The 24,281-nt window shown below is 51.5% G+C and overlaps 2 protein-coding genes across 6 annotated transcripts; both read left to right on the top strand.

The window, feature by feature from the left end:
• Nucleotides 1–23: 23 nt before the first annotated feature.
• LOC114657074 (uncharacterized) lies at nt 24–6,582 on the top strand. 5 transcript variants are annotated; one of them, XM_028808833.2, is made up of 12 exons: nt 27–237; nt 1,412–1,576; nt 1,844–1,970; nt 2,485–2,569; nt 4,347–4,465; nt 4,841–4,907; nt 5,090–5,521; nt 5,599–5,740; nt 5,837–5,908; nt 5,994–6,088; nt 6,169–6,232; nt 6,309–6,582. In XM_028808833.2, exons 1-12 carry the CDS (start codon nt 156–158, stop codon nt 6,482–6,484), a joined length of 1,626 nt encoding a protein of 541 aa, XP_028664666.2. In that variant the 5' UTR covers nt 27–155; the 3' UTR covers nt 6,485–6,582. The 5 variants fall into 5 exon arrangements, with proteins under 5 accessions (XP_051787809.1, XP_051787808.1, XP_051787811.1 ...); XM_051931849.1 differs by having other exon boundaries at nt 24–237; nt 5,093–5,521; nt 5,599–5,908; XM_051931848.1 differs by having other exon boundaries at nt 24–237; nt 5,599–5,908.
• A 10,150-nt stretch (nt 6,583–16,732) lies between these two features.
• Nucleotides 16,733–21,721, top strand: LOC114657081 (LIM domain transcription factor LMO4-A-like). Its single transcript, XM_028808841.2, has 5 exons — nt 16,733–16,866; nt 18,377–18,623; nt 19,979–20,075; nt 20,156–20,314; nt 21,148–21,721. Exons 2-5 carry the CDS (start codon nt 18,385–18,387, stop codon nt 21,154–21,156), a joined length of 504 nt encoding a protein of 167 aa, XP_028664674.1. The 5' UTR covers nt 16,733–16,866; nt 18,377–18,384; the 3' UTR covers nt 21,157–21,721.
• The last annotated feature ends 2,560 nt before the right edge of the window (nt 21,722–24,281 follow it).

Here is a 24,281-nt window from a genome sequence, read left to right as displayed (position 1 = left end):
AGGTGCATTTTTGTGCGCTCTTCATCCCGACGGACTCTGACAGGCTCAATCGGTTCATTCGAGACTGTTCCCCTCAATTAGCTCTTCGTTTTATTCCTTCAAAATGAATACATTTCCCAGCTTGCACCGCGGGCAGTCCATAACCCGCCAGGAGAATGCGCATGAGGGAAGCGTCCCGTTACCTGGCAACAGAGAGACGAAGGCGGGGACGCAGAAATCTGCGAGTGAGAAGCTGCGGTGATCGACACAAGTAAAACTTTACATGTTGTGTTTTTAAAGTTTAAGTAAAATACGCGACTGCTTTGTTGAAAGAGACGTATGATGAGACGCATTGAGGTTGCATTCGCTGGGCTGAGTGCTCGTTTTAGCTTCACTGTCATTTTTGACTGACCCCCAGTCCCTGCCACGCCATGACACTGATTGGCCGTCAGTGTGGCAGAGTGGCCGGGCCACCGAGTTACCTCCGCGTCCTTTTTGTGTGATTGTGGCCTTTTACCTGTCACATCCCCACGCTGTGTATGGCTGACTTGTAACTCAAAGTCGGGGCTGCGACAGACAGGCGGCCAGTCCAAGGGTGGTCCTAGCCTTGAGACCATGCCTCGTCTCTGATGTATGATTAATAAGTGACTAACAGCGAATACTGTGCACATGTAAATGGCGCTCCTGCTTTGAGAGCAGACCGGTGGATAAACGAGTGGGACAGTAAAGAACAGTAGAGTAGGAGAACCTGTCAAAGGTCAAGGTTTGATAAGACCACCTAGACGCTACTATATGTGAAAGAGATAACGAATTTGTATAAACTGTTTACAAGGGAAATGTTCTCCAATTGGAAGGCTAGTTAAGTTGTGTGATGTGTGGTGAAGTAAATTGTGTAGCAGTGAGTACTCTGTACATGTGACGGGCACAGACCTGTGGATAAACAAGAGGGTGGGCAATAAAGACTGTCGTTGGTGGCAGTAACTATTTAACTGTGGCGCTGGCACTGTGTTTGGCCTCACAGCCATAGCATCGGGGCTTGGCACACTACCCAGTGGAGTGCCCATGTTGAGGGACAGCTGCCAGTCCATATACGATGAGCTCTGCCAGTTAGAAAGTCCAAAGTCCAGGTCCAGAGAGCGTGGCACTGAGTCCTAAATTGAGGGCTCTGGTGGTCCAGCAGTGTTAAATGCTGAGTTGTAGTCTGTAAGGCTGACCCTGGCACACCAGTCTTTATAATTCAGATGTGCCAGGGTGGTATGGCATCCTGTGTGAGATGGCAGTGAGGGTGGTGCAGACTATCTGGAGTATCCTCTTGAGTTGTGTTTTTTACGACAGAGCAGTGCAGTCAGGTGGAGTTCTCGTTCAGATCTGCTGTGCTTTCTCCTTCTCGCCTCGTATTTTAAAATGTCCGACGTGCTGTCTTTACATGTAGCAATGATGAAGAGCCCAGGCGAGCGAATCGTAGATGAAACGTGTTGCTTCCTGGCTCTGTGCCAGCACCCGTCCTGCTGGGAGGCAATGAGGCGCATTGAAAGAGGGGCACCACGGTACAAGACACCAAAAGCGGCCCACCAGGAGCTGAAAGAAGCTAAAGGAGGTGAGAGCGGTCATGTGATACACGAGATCATGTGAGGACCTCCTCACGGGTGGGCACAGACAGAGTGCCGGAGTCTAAAGAAGAGGAGGTGGGCCCATCCTGTAAATGCAGCGCCCTGGGGCCATGTTACACGTACTATTTGGGAGTTTGGTGGTGGCACAGGAGCGACGGGTGCTCTTGGCACACCCTCACTCACCAGTCCTCCTCTGTTTTATGGCAGTTGGCATCAACTGTTACTTGAATGGCTTTCCACTCTCGTTTGCACAGATCCTTTGCCCACTCTGAAAATCTTGAACATTGGGAATGACGAGCTTGGCTGCTCCACCAGAGCGATGACTTCATGGACTGCTGAGTCGCCACCAGCTCAACCCAAAGATCACACGACCAGCGACAGGTGAGCCTCCTCGTGTGTGTGTTCAGAGAAGATTTATAGCTAAGGAGCTGGATGGGGCACACAAGGTCACCAACTCAGTGCCACCCTGGGCAAGTCACTTTGCATTCCCATCTGCTAGAATGTAAAAGATCAACTTGAGTGGGACAGGAGGAACTCCCCCGGACCTTCATGAAGAGATCCTGTCCAGAATTTAGGGCATTTGGCCCTGATGGTTCCATCTGGGGTCCTGGAAATGGCCCCATAAAGGCTTGAAAGTGGCACAGTTGGGTGGGCCGGAGTCCATCTGAGTTGACTGAGTTGACTGGGGTGGATCTGCTGGTATTGTGACATCTGTGGTTCATTTCCGCTTTGGTATCCCGCCATCACCAGAGCCCTTCTTGTCTCTGGCAGGTACGACGGAAACCACAAGTACGTCCTCAGCAGTTTGGGACAACGGGCTCGGGGCAATGCGAGCGGACGCCCCCCAGTTCAGGCCTGGCAGACTGCTTATTCATGTGTTCTTTTGGCCCTACAGAAGTGAAAGTGTGTGGTTTCCTGGGTTCAACACGCCACATATCCTGTCCCACAGAAAATGGAACCTTGGCCAGACTAACGTTAAGGTCAGTGTGGCGCCCGCGTGCTGCGCGGTGGGTAGCAGAGTAGGATGTGCGTCAAGTGGCCAGGCGGATCCGAGGCTTTTTTTACCACCACAGGGACTTCGTTTTTAAAGGAACCGGCGAGTTGTTGTGTAATGGAGGCCCTGGCCACTTTCATGTGTCGCGTTCCCACTGAAAACAGGAAGTGGAGACCTTTATGTAAAATACGTGACGTTTTGGGGGCTCCTAACCGTATCGCCGCATCACACGGGACATTAGTGCCTTGATGCGCCCCCAGGGAGGTGGCTATGGAGAGTGACGCGGTGGGAACAACTACTAACGGATTTGTAAGACGGAAGTCCAGCAGTCTGCACAGTTCAAGGCCTCAGCCTCATCCTGGTTGAACAGAAAGTGCTGTAGGACTGAGAAGAAAAACCACAAGGTGATGATCCAGAGAGGAGCAGAGGAGAGGGTTTAGGGTCGAGTGTACGCCTTCTGTTTCCCAGCGCTGGGGTACCCTGACATCTCTCCTTGCCAAGGCACACGGTAGGATCCCCCCTAAACGTAGAACTCGGACCACCTGAGGGCAGCCAAAGTGTGGCTAAGTTCAGAGAGGGTGGCAAGGGGGACCTGCTGCTTGGCAGTACTGAAGACAGAGGAGACATCTAGCGATTAGTCCATTGGATTGTGGGAGCCTGACGCTGTCTGTAGTGCTGGGCACTACCATTAGGAGGCGATGGAACACACGGGAGAACATTGGTGTCGGTTGTGACCAGGACCATTACCCAGCCAGGATGCCAGCCGAGTGGAAGGGTCGAAGGGAGAGAACATGTCTGGGACTTTATCTCCCCCGAGATGCTAGAGGGCAGCCTTCCTTGAGATGCCACAGCACCACGGAGTCCCGCAGGGCATGCTGGGACTTGTAGTTTGGAGCAGCCCTGTTGGGTTTCCATGGGAAACACCTGGAGCACTTCTGGGTGTGCAATACAATGAGGGAGTCAGAGTCGGGTGGTGGAGGACAAAGCTTACGAGGAGGAGGAGAACTGAGAGACAGACAGACAGACGAGGACGGTGATAAAGTTGGGGCGTTGTACTGCGCTGTAAAGTGGGGAGCCTCCCCACTGAAGAATACAAGTTTGTTGTGTCTCAGCCTGTCTGTGTCGGGGTTTGGGGAGCGGTACGCCCCCTGGTGGACCACGCGGTACAAAGAGAGAAAGGCTGACCCTGGGATCTGAGGGTAGGAGGTGAGGTGGTCCTGAGCCCCGACCTGCCCAGCTGCAGTTAGTTAGTGTCGCTAATGTTACCGAGAGACCGGTACTGGCAGTGGCATTGTGACCTCCTACATGGGATGGCACATCAACAGCATGGTGAGGCAGACCTGTCATCATCTGCAAGCCAGTGCACAGCGGAGTCATTAGGGGGGTGGAGCGGCAGAAAGAGGGTATTGGACCTGGGTGGTAACTTTTAGCAGTGCCGAGTGATTAGCCCTGCCAGTGTAGTCTAAATGACAACTAAAGAGCCTGCCCTGTCAAACCTGGTCACACTGAGGTACGAGGCACTGCTTGGTGACAAACACTTGGGAGGATTAGACAATGGCAGCCGGACCCTGTCAGCAGGTGTTGGGCATGAGAACAGCAGTCAGTATTAACACGTACACCGAATGTGTGTGACACTTCCAAGAGCTGGCAGTGTTGGCACCTGGGCATACCACCTAATCCCATTATCTAGTGTTTGAAGGGTCCCGCCACTGGCCAGTGAACTCTTGGCCGCCACTCCTGATGCTCTTCTGGTCTTCTTTCAGGCTCAACCCAGCGTGAATGTGCAACGATACCCGCCCTCCGAGGACGTCAGCCCCTCCAGCTCTGTCCTGATATGGGTCCCGGGTCCCCACGCCAGCTCCGTCCACACTTCACAACCTGGGTAAGGCACTGAATTGTGAGCGAGTCCCCCTGGCATGGATTGGTGAAGACCCCAGAGTGCTGACTGGTGCGTGTGAGTGTGCTCTCTCTGTTTCATCCATCCATCCATTTTCCAACCCGCTGAATCCGAACACAGGGTCACGGGGGTCTGCTGGAGCCAATCCCAGCCAACACAGGGCACAAGGTAGGAACCAATCCCGGGCAGGGTGCCAACCCACCGCAGTCTCTCTGTTTCTCACCCACTAATTCCTCTGTTAGCTTAACTAGACTGGCACTTTGAACCTGGAGGCTGTGGATGCTGCCCCCCCCCCCACTGCCAGCCAGCAGTTAAGTGGTCAGAAACCCCGAATATCAAGATTTGTGTGTTCTCTTTTAGGAAAGTGTGCACTAAGGAGCTGATCTTTGCCCTCCCTCCTCTGCCAGCGGATGTGCCACGCCGAATGGTAAGGGAGGTTATTCTTGTCAGTCCGCGGCCTTCAGTGCTCTGTGATAACGGCACTGGTTATACCCTGTGCCAGTCATGCCGGCTGTACCTCTTTGTTGCTTGGCATCAGTCTGTCAGGCATATGAACCACACTGGCCTGCCCAGCTAATGCTCAATTTTTACTTTCCTGTCCCTTCCTAGAAGAGAATGCCCACAGCTGAAAGGAGAACTATTGGCACCTTCAAGCTAAATGAACCAATGGCAGATGCCAACCTACTCATTCAGTCAATCCGAATCAGCGTAAAAAAGCCTGCAGATGATGGAGAGCCAAGCTCAGAGGATAACGGTGCCCAGCTAAAAGACCAAAAGCTGGCACACTTCAAGGACATGAGAGTGTGGTCTCCACAGGAAGACGGGCATTGCCAGGCCCCATCGCCAGCTCTCTCCTTGCCCTCAAACAGAGCCCTCCAGAGGAGGCACCCTAAGCAGAATGAATTTTGGTCATCGTGGCTCCATGCGGATCGGCCGCTCCTACAGAGCAGGGGGGTGGTGTTCCAAGACGCAGGGGCACGGCGGGCAGAGGCGGGCCGCAGCAGAAAGCCTGTGGGCTCCCCATACAGACTGGATAGCCAGGTAGGTCTGCTCCCTCCTCGACTTGCTCTGCCCCCCGCTGCCCATTTCTCACTTTGCTTCTTTCTCTCTGATTGAAGGCTAGTGGCCCGGCGGGCAGCATTTATCCCGAGTGGCAGAGCGCAAGTGGCACCCCACAGCTGTGGGTAAAGTATCTAATGACCGTGACCCAAAAGAAAACCAGGTGTGCACCCCAGTCCAGCGGCCTTACTGGGAGAACAGGTAAGGGTTCCATATCTGAAAAGACAGGTAGATATCTAGGATGGGTGGTCTCCCGGCACACAGGACCACTGCCCACGGGTACTTTGTCTCATACAGGTGAGAAGGTGACACGGCGGGTTGTGCCGGTGGCCTCAGGAATTGGGCCATGGAGCACGATGTCCCCAGCAGGTAACTGATGCTCAGTCAGGTGGATGGTCTTTTTGGTGGTCTTCGCTCTTCATCTGCTAAAGGCGTCTTCCTTCTTTACATGCAGACCACGGCCTGCAGCACTTGAGAGGATGGACGGCCTGCTTCCCCAGCCTGCGGGAGCCACCATGGGCACCGCCTGAGGGCACACAGAGCAGCCCGGTAAGGCCCACCAGCGAGACTCGCGTGGCAGAAGTGACCAAAGCCGCGTTCGCCGCCTCATTTCTTGTCTGTTGATGCAGGGAGCCGCGGTGAGCCGGGCAGAGGAGCTGAGGCAGCCAGTCACCGGTCAGCGGAGTCCAGGCGGTATGTGGGCCTTCCGACTGGGGGCCAGTTGGGATTGACCCTCAGCTGCTTAACGTTGACGTGCTTCCCCCTGCAGGTGGGGCAGATGAGCGCAAGCCGGAGCCCATCCCGGTAGAGGAGCAGCCCCGGGTCACTGAGATGAGTGTCGGGGGCACAACGCCCGCCGTGGCCACTCCCTGGACTGAGAGCATGTCTGTCCCTTTGCCACCACCGCCTTCGCCGCAGTCGGAGCAGCTGCCCAGCCGCTTGTGAAGAGAAGTGGACAGCGAAAGCGAACGCCAACCCACCCTGCAATGCCAGGAGAGTGTAGGAAGAGTCTGGAAAGATTAATAAAGGTGCTATATATAAAACATGGGCTACACGAGTCCTCTGTGTGACCAAGTGAGGGGTCCTGGGTCAGATACAAAGTGCCCGTATGTGGGCATTCACTTTGTGTGGCATCACAGGGGCGCAGACCACCACCCATGAGAGCTCAGGCATTGCATTCTGGGAGGAGTAAGTACACAGTTATTACACATTAGAAATGCCCACTGCAGTTAGTACACCCTCACTATGCCCACCGGACATGACATGCCCTTGCAGAGCTCTAAAGTGGGTGCCAGCTGGGCCTGCCAGAGTCACCCGACCGGTTGGTCTGCTGCGTGTCACCGTCACCTGCAGCCTCACGACATCATGAGATAGCAGGAAGAACAAAGGGAGGCTTTGTGAGGAGAGTGACGCCAGGGACGACGAGGCCACCACAGAGGACGCCACCGCCACTCGGGCCTCCATGACGATGCCGCGTGCCCCACTGCTGCTCCTCATGCTGGTGTTGCTGTCTGCACAGCTCTGCCCGACCACCACCCACTCTGAAGGTAGGGGGTCTTTTGGCCTGACCGCTGGAGGGCCTCGCTGGACTCTTCATGCTGGGTTTTGGGTGGGGAGGAGGATGAGGGGGCACTGAGAAGGATGGTTTCTGTGAAATGAGCCCAAGGGGGCTGCTGAGAAGGATAAGGATGAATGGGGGCCGACAGTAAGAGGCTCTTTCAAGTCCCTCATTTCTCCCGTGGGGGGATGCGTTGACCACACGGTTACAGTGAAGGTCACTACCTGGACCAGCGCCCACCGGTGGCCTTGTCCGCAGGAAGCGCTGATTCTGTCCACTTTCCACAGGCCTGGATGCCACTTTGATCTCGGATGAAGACCAACCCAAGGGTGAGTACCTGTGACCCTGAGGGTCCTGCCGCTGACCATTATGTGACAGTGGTGCTAACTGCGTCCACTTTATTTCAGACATCGCCGAGGTCAGGCGTGGACAACGCGGGTCCAGACACGGTGAGTACATCGTTAACTGGGCTCTGATGCCACTGCTGTCCAGGGGGTCCTCGTCTCTTATGGTCAGACAGCAACTCATTCTGCTAATGCGATGGCACTCAGGAGTGGCAGCAACTGTCTGCCTGAAGGAGCTCACATCTCTGGGGCGTCTGACCACCTCCTGCACGCTGACCGCCTGGCAGACCCTCTCATGGCCAGATAGCCACTGCTGTCCAGACTTATTGATTATCGGCCCCGTTTGATTTCTTCTCTCTGAATCCACAGGGCTCTGGAGGCTCGTGAGGAAGGGCTGATTAGGAGCTCTGCTGCCCCCTGCTGGACGGATGACGTAGGCTTAATAAAAGGATTGTAAGAAGTCGCCCTCGTGGTGCTGCGTGTTTATTGATGACCATCCTGCTCCGGCGCAGGACCCACGGTGTCCCCCTCTGCTGTGGCCGTCCTCACTCTTGATTGTGAGGTGCTGCCCCCTAGTGGCACAGACTTGAAACCAAAGAGCGTCCATATGCTGTGTGACCTGTGCCAGACTGGCCTGAGTTTTCCTGTGGTGAAAGGCGCTATATCAAACCACATTTCCCCCTGTGGTGCAGCATATTGCTGTCAGGTCTGATCACTTTCAACTCCACACCTTTTGGGGTGAAGGGCTGGTATGCCCACCAGGAAAGCTTTTATTTTTGAGCGCCTCATTGATGCCGCTCTTTAAAATCTTTATCTGTATATAGCGCCTTTCAGTGTAAACAGCATGCCAACGTGTACCCAACTTATCTGCTCTGAAGTAGGGTACCTGTTCCTCATGCTCTCCGGTCACCTTTGGTGACGCATTTGATTCTGCCTTACAGGCCGACACGGCCAGTGGAGCCCCCTGTGGACACTCAAGGAAAATGAAAATGTCCAGCGACGACAATAAGAGGAAGGAGACGGGCACATGTTGTTTGGGGTCGCTCAGCTGAGACGAGGGTGCAGCAGCCCCCCAAAGAGCCCCCAAATAAATAACAGAGAGGCTATTCAAGGGTCCAGCGATAAAAATCGAAAATTGTTCAAATTAACTAATCAGCCGTGAATGCCGCCATCAGAATCTTTTGTGTAAAAATCAACATCAAATGCCAACGAAACTGCTAAGCAACAAAATGGAAAAGCGACTTTCAGTGCAGCCGTCAGGCCAGCAGGTGGCGCCCGCTCGTTACAAATCGGCGCCCAGAAGCTCGCGTGTCAAACGGCGCGCAGTTCGTTCCTCCGTCTCCGTCCCGGCCGGGCAGCTCCAGACATCACACTGACACACGGGACACGTTAGGTGACACCCGATTTTTCTGTCACCACTCTCTGCTCAAGCAATAGGCGCTATAATGGGATGCAGCGTATGTGCAAATGAACATCAAAAGGTCGGCTTTGGGCTTCGGGAAACACGGCGACTTCTACCCCCCTCCAACCCCCCACACTCCCCACTGTCTGTCGGTTCAGGGAGGCTCGGTTGACACAAGTGACATTCGTGGCACCGCCTCGGCTTTATGGAGTTGTAAAACGTCCACTGATTGGAGGTGACATTGAGAGGCGCTATATCAAATGAAAGGCGCTATAAGCTGTAATCACTTCGGCTTGCGGATTCCAGAAATGGCGTCCAGTCAGCTCTTCCGTTTTGAATTTAATATTTAATAATTTATTTGCGGGTTTGAGAAGCTCGCTGCTGCTGACGGTTGGCCTCAGAAGACTTCACGGAGACGACAGACAGACGGACAGCCCAACGCTGAGCAGGTGATCCGCCTGACGACCCTAAAGTCAAAGGTCAAACAGTGGGGGGGCTTGGCGGCCGTAGGTGGCCCGTCCAGAAATGCTTCCCACCTCGCGCCCCACTCTGCCGGGATTTTGTCTGACACCTCGAGACCCTCCACTCATTAATTTGCTTAGGAAAAATGGCCGCCCACCAAGCGCAGTGAACCCTTTGCGCTCCTCGTCCCACTATTTGGCATAACGCGACCTCCAGATCGACTTGGGGGGCTTCTGGCCGTCGCTTGAGAGCACATCGTAGGCACGGCCTTATATAGCGGCTTGACTAAAGAGCTTTAGCGTGCATGGGGGCATCAGGGGGTGACCATCATGACTGGACAGCACCGCCCAGACCCAAAGCGAGCCCGACTTGGACTTGGAGGATTCAAAAATGGATGGACGGCCGCACCTCCTCAGCTTGACGTGATGGCGTTTTAGATGAAGTGTAAGGCGATAAATCTTAGAAAAGTGAAGAATTGCAGGGGCGCCTGACACTAAAGAGACCCCCACGCCATCAGCCAGGCGCCTTGGACCTGCAGGGAGACAGGAATCTGAGCGGCCTTGTGTCGCCCCCTGCTGGCTAACGTCTTGGACTGCACGGCGCAATGTCCGCCTCTTTGGGGCTTCAGCTGTTAAACATCAACAGTGAAAAGGGAGGACCTTCATTTAGGGAGGGGGGGGGGGGGGGGGCAACGTGTTACTTACAAGGACGGGGTCTTTACTTCAGTCCCGCCACTCACCCCAAGAGGTGACCCTGAGGGGGCCACTGTCGTGATTTGTAAGTCGCTATGGACGAACCTCAGACAAATAAACAGACTTAAATGACGTGACTGTCACACGCGAGGATGCAAGGGACAAGGACGTCAGTTCAATCCCCGCCACCTCATCAGATGATGTGTGGAAAATATTAGAAAGGCACTATATACAATCACGTGGTCTCGGGGTGTCACCTAAACCGGGGAGTACCCGTTAAAGTCTAAAAGCTTGTAAAGTACCCCACTGACAGGAGCTATAAAGGGGGCGGCACATTGCCAAGTCACACATTCGTTTTTCTGGTTCTTTAATAACTGAATGGGTATGAAGGGGGGTGGCGCTATACAGCGGTATAAAAATGTGCTCTAGAAATAAATGTTGGTGTTACTTTTGTCCACGAGACTAAAATAAAATCGCGGACTATTTGTATGGAATTCCTCTCATTGTTGCTATGCCGGCCAATAAGGTTTTTTAATTTTATTTTTTAATTTCCATTCTGGGTGTCAGGAGCCTATCCTGACGGCGAGGGGGTGCAAGGCAGGACTGACAGGGACGGAGCGACAGACCCCTGGAGTGAACATCCGGGATTTCAAACCCAACCTCTTGGAAGGAAATTCTGAGCCACCGCGTCCCGCGTCCCGGCCGGGGGTTCAAGGCCTTCCTTACGCGCTGCTTTTCTTTTTCACAGCTTGAGCATCGCAGCGCATGCGTTCAAGTCTCATCAAGACGGCGTATGTATATGTATGAATTTATACTGTATATATATATATATATATATATATATATATATATATAGCGCCTTCCACAGCATTCACCTCCAGAGCTTCACGTCGCGTTTAACGCTCCACGAGCGGCAGTGGACGTGGACTTCCAAAGCGATGGCGCCCGCCAGAGCCGCGCAGCTCCTCCGTTGAAGCGGCTCATAATGGGCGGTTGTGGGTGAATTCGCCCACCTGCTGCCCACGGGCACTGCGCTAGGGGTCCGCTCAGCCTCAGCCATTTCAGGGCGACTCGTCGGAAGCCAACCGGCAGGGGGCGCAGCGCGGGCGGGAGGCCACGTGACCACGGAGCAGGCACGCGCACGTGCGGACGCGGGCTTGGCGTTCTTGGGGCTACCAAAGCTGACCGTGAAATTGACTTATAAAAAGTGTAAATAATAATAACAACAATAATAATAATAATAATAATGCACAGGAATAAACACATAAAGTAAGAATAATAATGGAAAAATCAATTGGCTTTGAATCCTGGCAGCACAAACTGAGCCCAGCACTGCTGATCACTGTGCCCCTCTGCCACCCCACTATTATTATTATTATTATTCTGTCTCTCCAGTGTTTCAGTTCATTTTGCCCATTCCCAGTGCCAACAAAGAACTTGACAAGATGAATGTGGTGCCCATCGCCATATTCAGATGATGTCCCGGTGTCTGCCACCTCTATGGCACTTTAATCTTTGTGCTCCTCCTCCTCCTGCTGAAGTTGGTGTCTATAAGTCTCACTGACTGGGAGTTTTGTGTCCCCTCAGTGGTCCTCTGTTTTGTGGATGGCACAGGCTGGCTAGATGGGCATGTGGCACATGTAAATGTAACGTTAACCTTGATGGCCTTGTTGGCACGCTCTGACGCCACTGATCTCGCTGGCCTACACTGATGGTCTCGGTCTGTGGCAGCCATGCCAGGCCCAGGTGTGAATGAGCCTGCTGCCAAGATGTAGTACCAGCGGGTGTTTTCTGGGTGCTTTTCCTCTACCACAGCCACTTTCATTCAGAAGCTGAATAGTCACTTGCTGGATTGTCCCTTGTCGATGAGTGGTCTTCATGCCTAGTTCTCCATGAGCCGGGCCAAGTGGTTGAGCCCGTGGGCACCGACTCACTCCTTACTTAGCACCTCTCCTCGCTGGGTGGGTCTTCCTCTCCTTTTGGAGGCTGGTGTGGTGGTCCAGGTTTAGAAGTTACTCGACGTCTTGGTGATGTGTGTTGCTCTCTTTTTCTCACCGTGGGTGTGAGGGGCTCCTGCTTTGGTCCACACCAGGGTGCCTCACAACTCCTCCAGTTCCGTGTTTATGTGTCTGTCTTCCAGAGGCAGCGTTTGCCAGTCTGCCAGCTCTCAGTACCACCATGGCATTCATGACGATACAAGACTCTGCTTTGAGTTGGCATCTGAAGGACTTTCATGTGGTAAGCATGATTTATTCTTCTCATCATCATCATCATCATATAGAGCTGGGCCACAGTAAAACTTTGGGATCATCGACTGGAGAGAGCTGGACAGCAGGACCAGAAGGTGACTGACTCAGGAGGGTCTCTTGCACCCGAACACTGACGCTGAGTGAATGTCCATCCCCAGAAGACGTGGTGGCCATAGACTTACTGGGCAGGAGTCAGAATGTCAGCCTCCATGAGCACATCAAGCCTGGCACCTTCAGACATGGCAGCCTCATAACGAGACAGGAGAAACACCAGAGGTGCTCGGTGATTCCTGTCAGAATCGGTGAAGAACTCAAGCGCTGACACTTGAAGCCCAGTACTTGTCCCCAGACCACAGCATCTTGTCTGAGGCCATCAAGAGCAGGCCAGCTCTGAGGACAAGTGTGACGACGGGACCCCGACCTGTGAGTGCCGTGAGGATTTGGGCTGAAGGGCCACACCTCATGGCAGCTCAGGAGCCCACACTTGGCACACACTGCCAGCAGAAGAAGAAAGTCCTCAAGATGGAGGCTGACAGCAAGTGCAATGACAAGAGCACATCAGTCATATTGTCGCTGGATGCCCAGTGATTTAGTGCCAGCAGGACACCCTCATGGACTCCATCAGATAGCAAGCCGTCTGCTCTGGTCAATGCTGCATCAGCCTGGCCCCCCAGTGCCTGATCAGCAGCCAGAGCGGGTCATGGAGACGGAGACCACCACAGTGACTGCGCCACTGGAGTCGAGTGACCGGACAGGAGTGTCAGGGAACATCTGCTCATTGATGGAGCTGCAAACATCTCAAGTCAAAGAGGCAGAAAAGCTCCTCAGATACAAAGACCCCCCAGGACTGGAATGCTGTGCCCCGGTGGCACTCAAAGGATGTGTGATTCTGGTGGCAGTCGCAGCCTGAGGTCTCCGAAAACATCCCAGTGAACTGGCAGGTGCCAGCCAGGAGCAGAAGATCGACCTCCTCACACCTGCCATCATACGTCATACAGTCCTGAGCATCGGGCAACGAGAGCTGAGGGATCAGGTGGGCTCCTGGCAAAGAGCAACGGGCATAAACTGAGGGAAAAATAAGAATAATAAGAATAAAAATAATGAAAAGTCCAAGTGAGCTTCAGCCACCCCAAGTCATAAGAAGTGTGATGATTTACGTCATGAGCGAGAAATATGGAAGAGAAGAGGAGAGCTGGATCAGCTTCAGGGCCCGCTGGTCTTTATTCCAAAGACCCCAATTGGTTTCCATTTTTATCATAAGGGTTCAATTGTCTGTACAGAATAGGACCTACAAATAAGGGGCTTTCAGCTCTAGGGGGCTAAAATTAGGGGGAACCCCAAAAATGCTCAACGCCTTGCATAACTCAACATCGGGACGATTTGAATGGGGTATCATATGTGGGGGGTCTTCTGATACCAGTGAATCAGGAGGTGCTGGACGGAAAAAACTGAAGTGACTTCAAAGTGTTCAGAAGTGACTCTTATGATCATCATCATCATCATCATCATCATCATGATAGTGTTTATTTTTGGTAATAGTAGTTAGTAGTAGTTTGACCAAATCCACAAACCCGTTTTAGAGTCGAGGTGTGCTGGAGCCTCTGACAGCAGCATTGAATGAAAGGGCTTGAAAGGGGCGCCATGCAGTCCAGGATGCTCACCTTTACTCCTACTAGAGTTATTATTATTATTATTATTATTATTATTATTATTATTATTATTATTATTATGGGCCAGTATGACCGCTGCACTTCAAATGTTCGTAGCCAGGCTCGCTCGCGCGCTGTGGTCCATTGACGCTCACCCTCAGTTCACAGCTCATGAGCGCATCACGCTTTTGGTCTTTTTTTTAATTCTTTTTGTTGTCGCTTATCACAAACCTCGCGATATCCGCTCAGTTTAACGTTTAAACAGCCACTGCGGCTTCACAGGTCCAAATGCCGAATGGAAGACAGAAAAGAAAGAAATCAAGTTCAAGAAATCCACAACAAGTGTCTGAGCCATCCGGGCGAGAGTGCAAACGCGGCGGCCACAAAAAAAGGCAAAAGGCTGCAGAAAAAACAGTCAGGTCCAGGTGGGCGACACTCGTGTGGGCACAAAGACTCGACTGGCGATGAAGTCTGCCAAGCCGTGACAGGAGAGAACATCACACGAAATCGAATTTTTTAGATGTGTGTACATATGCGGATATGTCTGTTATATAGCGCCTTTCCTATCTATCTATCTATCTATCTATCTATCTATCTATCTATCTATCTATCTATCTATCTATCATCGTAATAATGAAAATAATAATAATAATAATAATGATAGTAATAATAATAATAATTATTATATAGCGCCTTTCACATCGCCTATCTATCTATCTATCTATCTATCTATCTATCTATCTATCTATCTATCTATCGTAATAATGACAATAATAATAATAATAATGATAATGATAGTAATAATAATAATAATTATTATATAGCGCCTTTCACATTGCCTATCTATCTATCTATCTATCATCCATTATTATTATTATTATTATTATTATTATTATTATTATTATATAGCGCCTTTCACATTGCCTATCTATCTATCTATCTATCTATCTATCTATCTATCTATCTATCGTAATAATGACAATAATAATAATAATAATGATAATGATAGTAATAATAATAATAATTATTATATAGCGCCTTTCACATTGCCTATCTATCTATCTATCTATCATCCATTATTATTATTATTATTATTATTATTATTATTATATAGCGCCTTTCACATTGCCTATCTATCTATCTATCTATCTATCTATCTATCTATCTATCTATCTATCATTGTAATAATAATAATAATAATAATAAAAATGATAATAATAATAATTATTATTTTTATATAGCGCCTTTCACATTGCCTATCTATCTATCTATCTATCTATCTATCTATCTATCTATCTATCTATCTATCTATCTATCATCCATTATTATTATTATTATTATTATATAGCGCCTTTCACATTTCTATCTATCTATTATCATCCATTATTATTATTATTGTTATTATTATTATTATATAGCGCCTTTCACATTTCTATCTATCTATCATCATCCATTATTATTATTATTATTATTATTATTATTATTATTATTATTATATAGCGCCTTTAACATTGCCTATCTATCTATCTATCTATCTATCTATCTATCTATCATTGTAATAATAATAATAATAATGATGATAATAATAATAATTATTATTATATAGCGCCTTTCACATTTCTATCTATCTATCTATCTATCTATCTATCTATCTATCTATCTATCTATCATCATCCATTATTATTATTATTTTTATTATTATTATATAGCGCCTTTCATATGATCTATCTACCTAACTGTGAAATCTCTCCAATAGCGCCTTTCAGTCTATTATATAGCGCCTTTATATCCGTCTATGACGTCGCACATCTCTTATCTGTGTTTTATCCCGCTCGGCTGTGTTCCCTGCTGCCAGGATCGGTGCAAGCTGAGGCTGACCCTGCACCAGAGCGAGCGCCTGGTGGTCGTTGTTAAAGGCAGTGGTCCGACATGCGCGTTTGTTTTAACTCAGCTTATCTTTCATTTCAAAAAGATTTTTTTTTTCCCAACGAGACAAGCCGTCCCTGTGACCGGCGACTTCCCTTTCTCGGGAGTTGTGCCTGGGCTGGGTGGCAGTGTGTCCACTAGGGTAAGGCGCTATATGACGTAGTTTATTTCCTAGTTTATATGGGATGTCTCTTTTGGGAGTGTGATATGCACGACCTCTTTGGTTTTTGTGAATGTCTGGGTGCACGGAGGGGCAGTGTGCCCATCACGGTAAGACGCTGTATAGCGTAACTCGTGGCTCATTCAGTGGTCTGCCCTCCGTGGGTAGTCACCGCTTACTGTACTATGTAAGGCTGCTCAGCGCCATTCTCCCACCAGACATGCCACTTTAGGTCAAGGTCCAGTAGGCGCCCACCGTTATGTCAACGCCAGGTGACCTGCCCCCGGTTAATTCCAAGTGACCCCTAAAATGCATGTCCCGGTCCTGCGTGTTTTGTTTTTTTCAGTTCCAAGCCTCGTCCTGGTGGTGAGTTTAACTTTTTTATTCTTTTTTTTTATTCCCTTTCTCTCCCCAGGCTGCCCCCTCTCTTCTATAATAAGGGGAGCCTTTTTTTTTTTTTTTTTTACACAGAAGCAATTATTGCCCCGAGAGCGGGCCCCGCAGAGATGGCAATCTTGTAAAATAATAAAGCCATAATTGATCGCTGCCTCCTCCGGGGGTATCTGTGATGGCAAATGAATTGCTTTTTCCCCGCGCTGAAGCTACTCAGCGGCAGTAATTACTGGCCGACTAATGAGGGCACGGACGGACAATAGTTCTTTAAATATCCATCAATCATTCTGTCATCGGCCACGCCTCTGCGCGCTGAGTGGCTGCGCCGCGTGACGTCACGAGGCAGTACATAACGGCGCGGCGGTCGCGTAGGCGGACAGAAACGCGCGGAGAGCGGAGTTTTAGGCAGCGTGTGCTCCTTCCGGAGCGGACATCTTCGAGGCGCGCTCGGGATTCTCGACGTGGGACGCTTCGTTCTCTTCTGACCAAACGGTAGGAGGAGAGCGGGGAGGCGCCGGCGTGGCAGGGGGACTTGGGCTCCTGCTGGTCGCGGAGTGTCGCCGCGCGCGCTTTACCTGCCGTCACGCGGTGCCGCTCCCCAAAACGGCCGGGCGGGCGGCACCCTTCGAAGTCCACTGGAGCGGCGGGTGGAGGGCAGCCCGGGGTCGCGAAGAGCTGCGCGGTTGGGGTTTCAGGGGGCCCGCGGGGACTTTTACCGCCTCTTTAAGATCCCTGTTGGGAATTGAAGCGACCCTCCGCCCGGTGCCCATCTTCTCCGTCCCCAGCCGAAGCACACAGGCTGCAGGGGCTTCCTTTCTGCCAGTACTCGGGGGGTCATTTCCAGGCGCTTGTGTCGATGGCTTCCAGCTAGGGCTTGCCGGTGCCTTGGCAGTCCGTGCCAGTGGTGGTTGAAATGTTGGCATCACTCCGCACTTAAAGTCCCAGTTGCCTTTGCTTGTGCGCAAACTCGTGTGGAGTTGAACTCTCCTGACAGCAGAAGAATGCCAGGGTGCCCCCCGCACTGCACCAGTTTGGAGTGCCAGTCAGTGGTGGTTTGTTTGAGTTGTGGCTTTGAGAAGTGCATATGCGAAGTCACCTGGGCACACCAAGAAGTGAGGTGGCAGAGCCCCGTCTTTGTTTTCCTCGGCTGTTTGTGTCTTCTTAGTAAATTTATTAACACAACAACCAAAAGGACAAGCGGCGTGAGGGGGGGCTTCCTGTCCACTCATCTGTCACTTGAAGCCCCCTCTTCTCGGTGGGCTTCGGTGATGGGGGTGTGTTTGTAGCTTTGCCATATGTCACACTGAGGCCCCCTAAATCGTGATATGCTTTAATTCCCCCGGTGCCCAGCCTGTAAATGGTGGGCTGCCATGGGGTCCTGTCAAGTTAAATGAGTCCGGTGCCCCTTCGTGGCTTTGACCCTCGATTTCTGTCACATCTGGCTCGGTGGGAGCTTCAGTTTACAGATGCACTACAGGGGGGCACTTTAGCCCTGATCATTGTGTGTGATTGGTGGGCTTGTGTTTTGTGCGGGCGTCGTTCATCCACATGACTGGCACTCTGGCAGCGTGCGTAATTAATGGCACACATCTGTGGATTGCATTAAAGCCGTTTGACTTCACCGAAGGAGCCTCTGCACGTCTATGGCGGGCTCTTCTTCTTCTTCACAGCGCTGTGGGCACCAACGCCATCACAGCAGCAGGTCAGGTCTGTGGTTATTGTGCCCTGTAGATTGTAGGCTGGCATCACCACATTGCAGTCTGGTGGGGCATCTCCATTTCAGATGGACGTCGGAGAGCAGACTGGCGTTGTGATGGGTGTCCCAGGTGTATGTCAGTTATTTGGGGTCTCCTGTCCTTGTTGAGCACTTTTAAAATATTCAAGGCCAGGTCTTCAGTTGTGCCCGGGTTGCCCCTTTGTCGGCTGTGGCTGACAGGGTGGATGCCCAACCTGGACATTTGCCCCATGTTTTGTGTGCCTAACCCTTCCGTTTTCCTTGCAGTTGGCATCATGGTTAACAGCCGCTCGGCGGAGTCGTCCACCGTATCTGTGGCTGGCGGGGGCTCACCCACGCGGTCCTGTGCGGGCTGTGGAGGGAAGATTGCAGACCGCTTCCTGCTGTACTCCATGGAGCGATACTGGCACACCCGCTGCCTGAAATGCTCGTGCTGCCAGGCTCAGCTGGGGGAAATTGGCACGTCCTGCTTCAGCAAGGGAGGCATGATCCTCTGCAGGAACGACTACATCAGGTATGATGCCCGCTGGCTGTCTTGTGTGGAGAACGAGGCTGAAGTTCGGGGGTGAGACTCCTTCTCTCGTGTCCCCGACCCTTTGGGTCTCGTTTCTCACTTTATTGACAAAGTCGCAGCAGTTGGGGGGGGTCCTGTGGTGAAAATGAAAGCAGTCATTGAAAGTTTATTGTGGGCACACATAAGGGTGCCCACTCATGTAGCAGTCAAGCAGCTCAATGATTGGCAGGAGAAAGTCTCCAGTTTTACGCCAGTAATGCTGTGACCCTCACCCTGTTTAGATCTTTGAGTAAAGTGTGGTGGGCACGTCAGCTGGGGTGGGCAGTCTGAAGAAGCCCAAAATATCAAAAATGAATTCTTCCTGTTGGCTCCTTTCTGAACACCCATCTGCGTCTGGTGGCCTCTCCATTGGATTAATCGCTCACTGGCACAGGGATTGGCGTTTACGGTTGGTTAAATGGTGGACTGGGATGTCTGTTGTGGTCTGCTGTGCTCAGATATTTGAACGTCAAACAAGAGCCATCAGCAGCTTGTATCATCGCCGTGTGCCATGTACAACAGAACACAAGTAAATCAATGCCAGGGGTGAAGAGTGGGCATCCAAAGTGGAGAGCAGTGCCCATGTGTCACAGGTAAGGCAATGATGGGCACTGTGAGAGTTAATGAAGGGAGGAGTAAAGAAGCCGTGGAGAGGAGCGTAGCAGTCCACAGCCGGACGAGGGACGTCATGGAGTGGTGGGCCAGTGACTCAGGTGGCGATAGCTGGGCATCGGGCACCATCTGCATGCCATGGAGTAGCAGGGTCTTGTATGTCTACGGAGTCCTTCGGCCTTCCGGTGACATCTGGTGTGTGTGGTGGGATCCCGGACTGAGGAGCTCGTCTGGCAGTTGACGTGTTCTTCACAGTTTGTCCCAAATGACTTTTCTGTACTTTTTGGGATTTGTTGGAATTCTGGGTCTTCTCAGATCAGGAGGTGCCGAGTGGTCTCTCTACTCGCTGGAGCCCCTTGACGTCTGCAGAACTCTGGGCTCTCGTTGATAACCACTGGACAATCGCACAGTGTCCCCCATAACAAGACTTGCTGTTGTCGTTCAGCTCAACCCGCTGGGCGTCCCAACAAGAGCGAGAGACGGGAAGGTGCGACCCAGGGAGGTCTAAAGGGGGCCGAAACCGAAGCAGGGCTCTTTTTGGTGGGTGAGGCCATTCTTCAACGTTTAACCTGCACGATGGCATCAGAGGCAGACCCCCGAGTGTGTGTGTGAAATGAGGGGGACCAGGGTGGGCGCTGATGGCTCGTGGGTATGGCGTCGGCTCTTTCACTTCCTAACCTTGTCTTCCTCCTCATCCTCGTTAGACTTTTTGGACACAGCGGAGCTTGCAGTGCGTGTGGTCAGTCCATTCCAGCCAGTGAGATGGTGATGAGAGCCCAGGGAAATGTCTACCACCTTAAGGTCAGTATGGGGTGGGGTGGGGGGGCAATGTGTGACGAGCTGTGAGGGTCCGCCTAACCGATGGCATGTTCCCTCTGCAGTGTTTCACTTGCGCCACCTGCAGGAACAGGCTGGTCCCAGGAGATCGCTTCCATTATGTCAACGGCACCATCTTTTGTGAGCACGACAGGCCATCGTCTGGACTACTGGCCAGCCACCTTCCGTCTCTGCAGCCCAACCCGCTCCTGCCCGATCAGAAGGTACTCGACGCTTGGGTGGCCAAGTGTGCCAGCCCAGGGTCCTCTCTTTGTGCTTTTGGGAGTCAAGCGTTGCCCGGGTGGAGGTTCTCGGTTCTTGTGTGGGCAGGATGGCATAACGGCTGGCACCTCTCTCGCAGGTGACTAAAGGAAGGGCATCTAGCAGTAAACATGAAGGGGCAGCGGCAGGCCCGAGCATTGTGTGTGTTGGCACTGTGTGTGTGTTGGCACTGTGTGCACCTCACTACCAGGCAGTACACTCAGCGGTAACAAGCACTCTGAACTGTGACCCCCCTGCCTAACCTGTAGTGGGTGACGTGTCGCTGTTTGGGTACAGCAGAGCTAAGGGGGCTTTGGGGGGCACTGCCTGAAGCTTTGATACCTTAGTGGGGGGTGGGGGGCCTTCGTGATGGCTGTAGTAACCCTGAAGTTCCTCCTGGGGGCGCTGCTGATATGGACGGTGGTCCGCTTGGGCCCACCTCGAGCATTTGAATGGCACTTTGTGTAGGAGCCTGGCATTTAGTTTGGTCCGCTGCCCCACTGGAGCTCACACAACACTACTGGACAATGAGTGCTCTTTAGTTTCTTTTTGATTTTAAAGCTGCCCACCGCTGACCAGCTGCTTCCTGTGCTGTGATGTCAGATCCTGTGGCACCTCGACAGCTCACCCCTCGGCCTGTCGTGTGCACTCGGCTCTCTAATTCACGGGTCGCTTGTTCACCCAGTGATGCCCACCTCGCCGTCATGGGGGAGGGTACCGTGTTTAAGGGGTATTTTGGCTCTCTTTGAACCTCCCTTGGCTTGTCCTCGATTTGACTCTTCTCTGTTTGTTGCAGGTCTGCTGAAGCCCACCCATGTTGAGCCCTCGCACCCCTTTGTGCCTTTTTTCCCCTTTTGCTTTTCGGCCTTTTTTTGTTTCTTCATCTTGTTGGCACCAAATCACTTCTGAACAGAGCGGGCAACTTGTCATCTGAGTGGCAGAGGACAGAAGTGCTTCGCAGGAGGCCGCCTGGCGGGGTGTGCTGGACCACACCTGTCTGACCTGCGTGACGACGGCGGTGGGCCGAGGTGGGAGTGCCATGTTGCCTGGTGGCGTGCCCAGCAGGGTCACCGACTCGGCCCGCCGTGCTGTTGACTCTTCTTCTCTTTCGGTTAAAGTTTCTTTTGCTCTTTACGCATGTAGCTTTTTATTTTTTTATATTCTTGTGTCACTGGATGGGGTAGGGGTGGGGGGTGCCCGCGGGTGGCATGAGAATCTCTCTGTATAGCAACATTGAAGTGCTTTTGTATTAAATTTTATTTTGCTGTTGTGGATGTACAGCTTGGTGAGGTTTGTAAATATTCAGAGTGTTGTCTTCCTCGCTTTGAGGATTTCTTTTCAGATTGTTCACAATAAACTTGTTGAAGTACTGAGTTTGCCAGCTGATGATGCCAGCCTCTTCTGCAGTGAGGCGACCGCCGTGCCCACCTCTGGGGGGTTCAGTTGTGGTGGTGCAGCCAGACGGCCCCTCTTTATCAATCCAAATCCAGGGGGTGACGAGAATGGGTACCACGATGGTGCCAGTCATGGGGGGGGGGGGGGGGTCTCACTGCTTTGGCATTGCATTCCATCACCTGCCTCTGTTGTGCCTTTTTAAGGTGGCACATCTGCGTCACCCATTTTACTCTCGTGGTGGGAGTTTCATTGGCAGTTGCTGGGCTCTTGTGACAAATTTCCACTGGCTGGGCAGTTGCTATGCTTGTGTGCCACTTTGGGTTGGCACAGCTCCGCTAGTCGTCGTCTTCTGTGCAGCCCCTGAGCTTGTCCTTATGGAGAATGGTGTCCTCACCTCAGCCTTGTCTCCCCCTGTCCACCTCCCGATGGGAGAAGACCATTGAGGCCGTTTCAAGGGGGTCCAGTGGTCCGTCCAGCTGATGGCAGCGAGGTGCCACGTGTGCAGAGTATTCTGATCTCATTGTAACGTCCGGGCCTACGCCGTCCGATTGAGCGCTGCTGTCAGACCACTTAGCCAGCGAGACCCTTGGCTGTGCGTCCAGCTATTGGATGGAAGGAGGAGTTGGGGGCACACTGGGTGGCACTGTGGGGGTCAGTCGAGTTGGGATGCTCGTGCCCTTCGTCCGCAGCTCTTGAAACTCCTTGTCTACACGATGGAGGCCTGGTGCCCAGGGATTTGTATACCAGTCTGCAGAGGGCACAGAGAGAGAGGCATCTGCTGGAGGTGACAACCTTAACAACATGGCACCTCGAGGTGCTCCGCAGTCAAGAAGACAAGTGTTGATATTTCTTTAATTAACTGCTCCATGTTTGTGACTAAAACGCGTTGGGCGCGCGCTCATTAACGTATGCAAATCATCATAATTGCATTTATCTTCATATCCTGATAAGCATTTTTTTAAAAAAAATACAATTCTAACCAACGCCCCCCCCCCCCCCCCCACACGTTCACTTCCATTTGGTATTCAAACAAAAGCGCCGCTCATCTGCATATTGCTAATTAGCTGAGCAAACTCAATTGCCAATTAGCGGGTGTCTCAAATAGCTTCTCAGCTGTAGGTTTTATCTTCGTGGTACGTTTACAGGTACGTCTTGGTGCCCGGCGCCCGTCACAGAACGCCATCTTTATATTCACTAATGAATCAAATTAGCACCTGGAAGTGAGTGTAATTGCGTCGACATTCCTTACCACGTTCAGAGCATGGCTACGCCATCTTACTGGAACGTTCTGGGCGACGGCCGCATCGCCATCCACACCTCAAAGCCTAGAAGGCCAGGGGGATTGTGGGGTTTGGGAGGGGGGGGGAGCTTTTAATTAAATGGCGGAACGAGAAATCTGAGTGGGGGGTGTCAGGGGACACATCTGATGGATCGGACTGCCGGGCGAGGAATATTCGGGGCTGTCGAGGAAACCACGGCCTGACTGGGGGGTAAAGTGGTCTCAGGCGCAGGCCGGACAGGACCCCGAACTTGTGGAATACGTCGTGTGGCGACCTCTGAAGATCAGCTTGGTCATGTCCTGTACGACAGATGATGGCCTGGCATCCGTGACGACTTGTATTGAAACCCATCACTCTGTCAGAGCTGAGGATGAAGCCCACCGGGGTGAGGTGACACATTGAGGGCCAACGTGATTGGACAAATCTGAGGACTGAACTCCACAGCGTCAAAAACACACTGTGGTTAGGGGTCTGGGGGACGGGGGGGTTGGGGATGTGAGCAATCGAGGAGTTTAGTTCAACTTTAACATGGCGGACCACTCGCCACGACTCGATTGTCACAAATGGAGAGTCGGAATTGAAATGTCGTGTTCTGAGCAGCCTGGCCAGGCTTACCTGTGGTACTCTGACTGAGCGGTTAGGGGGCACCGGTCAGGGGGCACCGGTCAGCGCTGCACATTCCTACGTCTCAGCTTAACTTTCATACTCGGACCGATGGGTCGCAATTTCAGTCTCGTACTCTGAGTGGCGACCCTCAGCTTGACTTTCATACTCTGAGAGCCTGAATTTCAGTGAAGGTCTGCTTATGAGTCGTAATCCAAGTGACGCGTCTTGTCTTCATTTTCTTATTTGGACCAATCGCTTTGTTTCCACTTTATACTCCAAACAACGGACCCTGACATTCATTTCATATTTTAAGTGATGGGTCTTAACTTTAGATAGACAGATAGATGTGAAAGGCGCTATATAAGATAGATAGATAGATAGATAGATAGATAGATAGATAGATAGATAGATAGATAGATAGATAGATAGATAGATACAGTTCATCCAGAAAGTATTCACAGCGCGTCATCACTTTGTCCACATTTTCTTATGTTACAGCCTTATTCCAAAATGGATTAAATTCATTTTTTTCCTCAGAATTCTACACACAACACCCCATAATGACAACGTGAAAAAAGTTTACTTGAGATTTTTACAAATTTATTAAAAATAAAAAAATGAGAAATCCCATGTACATAAGTATTCACAG

Source organism: Erpetoichthys calabaricus, chromosome 9 (assembly GCF_900747795.2).
Source record: "Erpetoichthys calabaricus chromosome 9, fErpCal1.3, whole genome shotgun sequence".
Lineage (NCBI taxonomy): Eukaryota > Metazoa > Chordata > Cladistia > Polypteriformes > Polypteridae > Erpetoichthys > Erpetoichthys calabaricus.
The sequence above is the reverse complement of the archived record's forward strand: the minus strand, read 5'-3'. Positions and strand labels throughout refer to the sequence as shown.

What these genes read in the sequence shown, in the direction of transcription:
- LOC114657074 (XM_051931848.1), top strand. Translation starts at nt 156, where the DNA reads ATGCGCATGAGGGAAGCGTCCCGTTACCTGGCAACAGAGAGACGAAGG. An exon ending in TCTGCGAGTGAGAAGCTGCG is followed by an intron (nt 238 to 1,411) that starts GTGATCGACACA and finishes CTTTACATGTAG; the next exon opens with CAATGATGAAGAGCCCAGGC. An exon ending in TTGGCCAGACTAACGTTAAG is followed by an intron (nt 2,570 to 4,346) that starts GTCAGTGTGGCG and finishes GTCTTCTTTCAG; the next exon opens with GCTCAACCCAGCGTGAATGT.
- LOC114657081 (XM_028808841.2), top strand. Translation starts at nt 18,385, where the DNA reads ATGGTTAACAGCCGCTCGGCGGAGTCGTCCACCGTATCTGTGGCTGGC. An exon ending in TGCAGGAACGACTACATCAG is followed by an intron (nt 18,624 to 19,978) that starts GTATGATGCCCG and finishes CATCCTCGTTAG; the next exon opens with ACTTTTTGGACACAGCGGAG. An exon ending in GAAATGTCTACCACCTTAAG is followed by an intron (nt 20,076 to 20,155) that starts GTCAGTATGGGG and finishes TTCCCTCTGCAG; the next exon opens with TGTTTCACTTGCGCCACCTG.